This window comes from Homarus americanus, unplaced genomic scaffold, assembly GCF_018991925.1.
Source record: "Homarus americanus isolate GMGI-L3 unplaced genomic scaffold, GMGI_Hamer_2.0 scaffold39155, whole genome shotgun sequence".
NCBI lineage: Eukaryota > Metazoa > Arthropoda > Malacostraca > Decapoda > Nephropidae > Homarus > Homarus americanus.
In genome coordinates, this window is record NW_024737042.1 from 870242 (window position 1) to 878639 (window position 8398).

General features: G+C 37.9%; 1 protein-coding gene across 1 annotated transcript; it reads right to left on the reverse strand.

Annotated features, from left to right (window-relative positions):
• Positions 1–2350: 2350 nt before the first annotated feature.
• LOC121872554 lies at positions 2351–7768 on the reverse strand. The gene is made up of 4 exons (XM_042375360.1): positions 7701–7768; positions 5572–5812; positions 5116–5238; positions 2351–4128 (listed from the first exon to the last, which is right to left on the reverse strand). The coding sequence occupies exons 2-4, from the start codon at positions 5801–5803 to the stop codon at positions 3326–3328; spliced, it is 1158 nt and encodes a 385-aa protein (XP_042231294.1). The 5' UTR covers positions 5804–5812; positions 7701–7768; the 3' UTR covers positions 2351–3325.
• Between the last annotated feature and the right edge of the window lie 630 nt (positions 7769–8398).

An 8398-nucleotide genomic window follows, 5' to 3' on the forward strand; every position in this document is an offset into this window, starting at 1 on the left:
TATGACAAAGAGTCATGTTAACTGAACTTAACTCCCAGGAAACACAAAAAGAAACCCTGGCTATTATCAACACATCAGACCAAATAACCTCACGACACCGACTGTTTATTAAATCTATGATCTCTGTAACGTAACAAGACTTTGACATAAGGTTAACCGATTCACATGACCAGGTGTTGGCGGTGAGCTGGGGTGGGGGTCACTAATCCACGCCCTGAGCCGAAACAGGATCAAGGTGAATAGGACTAATTAAAAGAGGTTTACGGGATCCAGATAAGAAATGTCAAGGTGGCAGAGTTGAGACACTAGGATTAGCTGATAAAAAACACCTTTCCTGACAGTGGACCCCCAGCTGGTAATGTGTCACAGCTGGTGTTACATAAAACCTTGTGATATATGGTAGTGGTATATGTCACATGGTAGTATATGACAGATGGTGGTAGATGACAGGTGGTAGTATATGACAGATGGTGGTAGATAACAGATGGTGGCATATGACAGGTGGTGACATAATAATAATAAATAGATTAATTCTATTCCTGGCTTGTCATACCTTAGTTAACACACAATAGACGTGTCTCTATTCATGCGATGGAAAGTTGATAAAAAAATTACTTTATTCAATTTTTTTTTTCATCTTTTAAATAGTTTTCATTTTTATCCCGCATATTACTTCAATCTTCTCGTGTATTTAGTGTTATTACCATTTTTTTCTTTTTTAATTGAATGTTCACAATGTTTCCTCTGACACTCTCTTAAATCGGGTGGTACTGTCTGGTCTGGAATTACTTAAAGGTTTAGGATAAATAAAAAAATTGTTTCTTGTGAATTAATGTAAATAATGATCTAATTCATTCTTCGTCCACGTTCAACATTATGTCTTGTAACACGCGGCACACGCCAGGTAGCTAGTACCCGTCCTGTCAGGATAGTTGGCAATTAGGTAAACATATTCTTAATGTGTTTGTCTAGTTATCAAGGAAGACTGTTAAGGTCAGTCATGGTTAGACCTATACTGTATATCTTTTTATTACCTAAATTATACCTTATGAGGTCTGAATCATCTGGAACCACAACTACCATCTGGTCATAGCTAGTATTATCCTCCAATGAGTCTACTGTCTCTATAATTCATTAATTGTTTTTATTTTTATTTTACTTTCCTGTGATAATTTAATTCCATGATTCTCCTAAATACAGGAAAGTCACTTTACAAGGAATATGATCTATGTGAGTGAATGAGAAATATATGTCTTCTGTATTCTGCAGCAGGTCCTGTGTCTAAAAAAATTCTTATAGTGTTTTGTGTGTACTCGTATATTTGAGTGTGTGAGTATTATTTGTATACGTATAATATGTCTCAGTGTAAATATGTGGTTAAAGGACACATGTTTACACTGACACGTATTGTACGTATACAAATACTCACACACTCAAATATAAGTGTACACACACACACACACACACACACACACACACACACACACACACACACACATACACACACACACACACACACACACACACACACACACATACACACACACACACACACACACACACATACACACACACACACACACACACACACACACACACACACACACACACACACACACACACACACACACACATACACACACACACACACACACACACACACACACACACACACACACACACACACACACACACACACACACACCTAGAAAAGTGCAAAGAGGGCATGCAAGATTATTCTCTCCCCTTCCTACCTACATATCAAGAAGCGCTCAACACACTGGACCTCTTTCTGACTCACTGACCATCACCACGACCTCATCTGCAAATTTGGTAAGAAGCTTCTACACCATCCCCGACACCGGCCCCTACCACCACCTGAGATCCCCTGTCCGAGAATTGCTGTTCGACACCACAACCGCATCCAGCCCATACGTGCACGAACTGATCGCTATAAGAACAGCCCAGTCCCAACCATTGTAAAAATTATCAATAACATGTAATAAATCAGTGTATTCACTCCCAGTAAACACTGCTCCCTACACTGTCACTATGTTGAAATGAACTGTATTTTGAGCTGATCCCCATCTAAGTTACTATATGTCTTATTTGTGTCACTTATGTCACTTGTATATTATTTGTAATTCGTAACCCATTCCCCAAATATGTAACTGTATATTTTCAGCCTCTGGCTGCAAGCTCTTTCAATAAACCGTTAATTATTATTATTATTATTATTATTGCACACACACACACACACACACACACACACATACACCAGTGGTGCCACCTAACTCGTGTATTCCGACAGATGATGATCACCAGGAAACATAAATTCCAAACACAAAAGTAAATGAAAAATGCGATTTTACTTCACATATGAAAAGTATAAACATCAAAGGGTTATACTTTGTCTTCTTTTGCAATAAATTAAAGAACACAAAATAACAATCACAAGCACAAAATGTGTAAGTCTTTTTTTGGTCTTGAACAAATAAGAGAAATTCAATTATATATATACCTATACACACACATACATGGCGTAATGAAAATTATACACACTGCCTTACAGATATACGTACGTGGGATCGTGTGAATGTTCTTATTATAACAGCAACATTGTCTTCACCTTTCTCACTTATCGATGTGCAAAGTTTCCCACAAACATCTTGACGAACATCTGTAAGTCAATGTGTATTCATTTTTCTGAGACATCTTATTGTTAAGTGACTCGGTAAATAAATAGTCTTAAAGCTATTCACTATTGCACTCATTCTTTTATTGTCTCTGTTGTGTTGTCCGGGTGTAAAGTCACTGTTGTTCTCAAGGTGAATCTTCCTTGTTACTGAGACGCATAACATGCAAAAATCACTTCGAGTTTCCCTAATGAGAAAGATTCAAGAATGCATCTAACTGGTTGACATAATAAAGTACACCATCATTATACTGAGTCTTCCTTAACTGGATACTGTACGTTCATTAAACACAAGTCTGGGAACACATTTTATATACAGGTTATGTTATGGAAGAGGGTAACTATACCTTAACTTTATCTGGTGTAAAGTTAATGTATCTAGTTAAGGTAGAAACTCAGAACAATGATGCTATTATATTTTAAATTCACTGAAATCAATTAGTTAAGGATATTTTTACAGCTTCAGGCACGTGGAATTCTCACCATATGAACCTCCAACACACTGAATCTTGACTTGTATTATATAAAAAAAACACTATGTTTCTATGAGTAAGTCACTGTAACACAAATCAACGTTTTTTTTCTGAATTAGTTAATAAACTACAAAAGATGAGTTTATTTTCTAACACCCTATAAAGTTTCATTTGGATATCTAACATCAGAGTACAGATGTCTGACGTCTTTGTAATAATCTTTGGCTGTAGGAAGACTCTCATATACACTGTGGTAAGAAGAACTGGTTGCTGTATGGTCATAGTGAGGCACCAGCTGAGGATAACCACACGCGTCACTGTAAAGACTCAAGAAATTTTCACTGTCGAGTCTTGAATATGAGTCTCTGAAAGAAGGCACTGAGTGGAGAGCCTCTCTAGTCTCTATATAAGCCTGAGGCGAGTGAGTCTTTGGAAAATAACCCAAATGTTCTCCAATCATTAAATTTCCTAGTGAACGGTCTCCTGGGAGCTGCTCTTCAGACACGTAGCCCCTGTTAAACTTTTTCTCCAGGAAGTGTTCACGAGTAGACAGCTCACTCAACTGCCTTTCTGTAGACAGTTGCTCTCCCCTCAACTGCCTGGCCAACAGTTGTTCTCCTAGCAGTTGTTTTCCCAGCATCTGTTCCCTAAGGATGGGTTCTCTTACGCCTCCTCCCGTTAGGTGGTCACTCCCCAGCCACTGGAACATGGGGGAGGACCTATGGTGGAGACCCGTCAGTCCTGCCTGAGATTCTTTGCCAGTAGGTACTTGGAATCCTTCACTCTGCTGTAGGAAGAGTGAACAGTCGGCCTTCCACCCTGCAGGACGTGAGGACTCCTCCCCCGTGTAGCTGGTAATGGGGAGGAGGGGAGGAGGTTTGTTACATGTTGAACTCTTCTTCCTGACGTCCTCTGGGGACCTTGGCCGCTTAGTGCCTGATGATCGTCTGCTTCCCCACTCTGGAAATATACATCAAATAGAGAATTAAATCATATGTCAATTCACATACATACATACATACATACATACAGACTGTGCATACATACATACATACATACATATTATTCACCAATCCTCTAACTAAGAGCAAAAATGTTTATCAGTTCTCTGCTAAACATTTCTCTCCGCTTCCCGGATATCATCAGGAATAAGACTGCATAATAACCTTCCTTACAACATGAAATAATACTTGCTAAAATATAGTGAATAGTAAAAATTCTCCCTGGCCACGGCCGCAATCCTTAACGTAGTCACTCATTCATCAGCGATACACAGAAAGACACATAATGTTCATCTTGTCTTTTAACCCATTCGCCAAGTGTCACGCACATACCATTTTATTCAGGCTACCGTCAGATGATTTTATTCAGCTTAGGGTAACCTCCCGCTGTGAAATGGTTAATAAACACTTAATGTATAAGATGTGACACCTGAGCAGTTCACACCTGAGTAAATTGTATAACACTGAACTATGACCTTTTGTACCATAATACCCCTTAGTGCACCATGCAGAAATGTATCTCTACACCCCTGTGGTAACCTGGGTCACCAAACGGCCAACCTATATGACCTAAACAAACCTATCCACCAATCACGTCAGTCGTTACATAACCAATAACCCAATCATTCATAAACAGTGATACTACTACTGAGACGGTGCCGTTTGGAGACACGGGTTACGGGTTACATTTCTATAACTGTACCATAGGCCCATGTTATCTTATCACGGTCGCCTATCGCATCAAGGTGGATTTTCTTTTATGAAGGGGATTGGGAGGAGAGTTAATCTAATGGTTCTTATATCTTCCTACTCTGAGCTTACTGTCATACTGGAGAGCGAGGGGGAACAGTTGAATAGATAAACCTAATCCTATTCACCACTAGAACCTATCCACACCCACCTATATCCACTACAAGAGCTTACCTATCCACTCTCACACACATACCTGTAAATTTGAAGTAGCGGTATTCGTCGTGGGTGGCTGATAGTCTCTCTACGGAAGGGGATTTATTGAGTGCCATTCTCAGGCTTTGTTTTAGCTCTACTGAGGAGAGGCTGGCTGGTTTACCTGTGGGGTGATGATTATTATTATTATTATTATTATTATTATTATTATTATTATTATTATTATTATTATTATTATTATTATTATTATTATTATTATTATTATTATTATTATTATTATTATTATTATTATTATTATTATTATTATTATTATTATTATTATTATTATTATTATTATTATTATTATTATTATTATTATTATTATTATTATTATTATTATTATTATTATTATTATTATTATTATTATTATTATTATTACAGAAGTCATAAGAATAACTCCTTATGCTATCACTGCAACGGCGATAAATAAGTCACACACACACACACACACACACACCTCTAGCAAGAGCCCAGTAGCGGAAGAGAGCTGCATCCTCTTGAGTGAAGGCTCCTGAGCTCTGATGGGTCCACAGTATCCTAAAGATCCCTCTGTCCCGGTCAACCCATTGGATGACCCGTCCTGCAGGAGCCTGGTCCAGATTCTGACGAAGGAACTCTTCCAGGCGCAACTTACGTCGTGTTTTCATTGACAAGTCCATCGGGGCGTCGGTAATGGCTGCTGGGGTCATGATGGTTTTCTGTGTATATAAAAATTTATTACAGAATGACGAGAAGTTGAATGATAAAAATAATACCCTAGTAAAGAGAGAACGTGTATTGATTTATGAGTGTTACTAAATTATAAAAAGAATAATATTATATGGACTTATAATAAATAACATATATACTGATTTTTTAATGGTATAATATGAACACTTAATGGTGAGAAACTAAACGCTGTCTTTTATATGGGGTTCATCTTTAATGGGTGATAGTTCTATTTATAGGGGCTCACCTCTAATGGGTGAAGGTTCTGATTGACTACTATTGTTACCCCATGATATAGGAGGGAGGTTCTCTACTCGCTCACTGTGTTCCCTCCCTCTTGTTCCCTCCGCTAGCTGTGGCTCCCTCCCTCTTGTTCCCTCCGCTAGCTGTGGCTCCCTCCCTCTTGTTTGTTCCTCCCTCAGTCTCTAACAACTCTCTTCCTACACTAATATACATTTAATCACCGTTGGTTGTGATTTTTCAAAAGGATAGAGGAAAATTTTGTTCCTCCGTATCTAACGAGTTTTTTTTTGTTCCCTTCTCGTTTTTTTTTTCCTGAACGAGATATGACAGGAGGAGTCAAGAGATGTATGAAGTATATTTAATTTTTCACTGTTGCGGATTATTTATTTTTTTCACTTTATTTGTCACTGTGTATGTATAAGGTAAGGATACGAGCAAAGTGTGTGTGTGTGTGTGTGTGTGTGTGTGTGTGTGTGTGTGTGTGTGTGTGTGTGTGTGTGTGTGTGTGTGTGTGTGTGTGTTTGTTTTGACTTATTCTCTTGCCCCTTTCCAATCACTTTCCTATACTTGTTTTGCATTATTTTCCCCTTTATCACGTCTTCTCTCTCTACTTCTTCTCTACGCCCTTAATACACACTAAAATATTGATCTCCAGAAATTCTTTTAGTTATTTGTATTTTTTTTTATAACATACGGGTTAATTATATCTTCTGTAAACTTATAAGATATATTTAATTTCTTCAACTACAAGATTAAAATTAATGGATTGAATAAAGTGAGTTTTTCTTGTTTCTTTCAAATACACAAAATTGATCGTCATAAATCACATCTTTAAAACACCAAATACATAAGATTTTCATTGTTAGTTTTTCGTCTGTATGTCACTGTGTCGCCATCAGTTATCACTACGATAGGGAGAGGTAAACACTGGCTGTGGAAGTAAGAGGGGATAATTTCTAAACTTGAAATAATATAATAATTTCTCTCGCTGGTGTGTAATGGTGATTTACTTAGGGGAAGAATTACACCACTATTGTGATACTGTCACCACATGGGAATTATATGAATGGAATCTTCATTGTTTGGTTTCTGAGTTATGTGATCCATCGAATTTGCTGGCTTCTGTAGTATCTTTTTGGAGACACACTCTTCATTCTGGACATATCTGGTACAGGTGTGTGGTAGCTCAGTGACATTAAGTTTTATTTTTTTTAGTTTAGCTTTGTGTACTGTGAAGTCACGAGGAGCCCTGGCTGACCAACATGACACCAATATGAAGAACAGTCGCCGAAAACGAGACGCCTTCAACTATAGATCGTGGAAGGAACAGTGTGATCTGCCTTCAGTGTATTACTGTAATAGTCATTTAGTACTCAGAGTCACTATGATCTGGTTCTAATGAGGCATAACTGTTGTCTGCCAGTCACATTATTACGGTGTTCTGAATGACTGACTGTCGAGCAGAGGGAATACACGCACAAAGCATCGAGGTAGTTGTTGTTGATACTAAAGGTTTCCATCACAACATCAGGAATAAAGACCAAGAAACACATAACTTCCACAACAACACTGAGGAATAATACAGTAGCCTTTGTTGAACTTGATGTGAACACAGTAGTAAAACACGACACTTACATGATGTACACCAAGTGAGTGAGTGAGAGTGAGGAGGAGGAGCACAGTTGTCACTCTCTGTAGTATGAACCAAATATCTCTTAGCGTCGTTCACTCACCCTTTTATATACCAAGCCTTATCCTTATCTGTGAGTGTAACGTGATGATGATGATAGTGTGTGTGTGTGTGTGTTAGGTTAGGTTAGTTTAGTATTTGGGTGTTTAATCATTCAGGTGAAATAAATTGGAAAGATTGGGGTGTAATTTAGAGTTACAAAGTCGAAGGGAGTTGTGTATGTGTGTCATGTTGGTGTGGAGATGTTATGAGAAAGGAGAACGAATTAATGATTAGTAAAAGGTGTATTTTATTAAGAGGTGGATGATAGAACAGGTGTGTACTGTTGGGTAATATGAAGAGATGGATATAAAACACCTAAAGAACTTGGAGACTCATGGAAAGAGATTACCAGACAGCAAAACATATCTATTGTAACACCAGGATCACAAACACTGTAAAAAGAAAAGAAAAAACAAAGTATTTTACCATTTTTGTGTGAAACATTATGACACGACTGACGAAGGATTTTGATAATTTACCTGATATAACGAAAATAGTAGTCATCATTAAGAAATTCATCGGGCCTATCAGAGAAGATGTACAGAAGATGAATGGCAACAAATGAGAGAGATTCACTATTACATCTGACTCCGGCCACTTC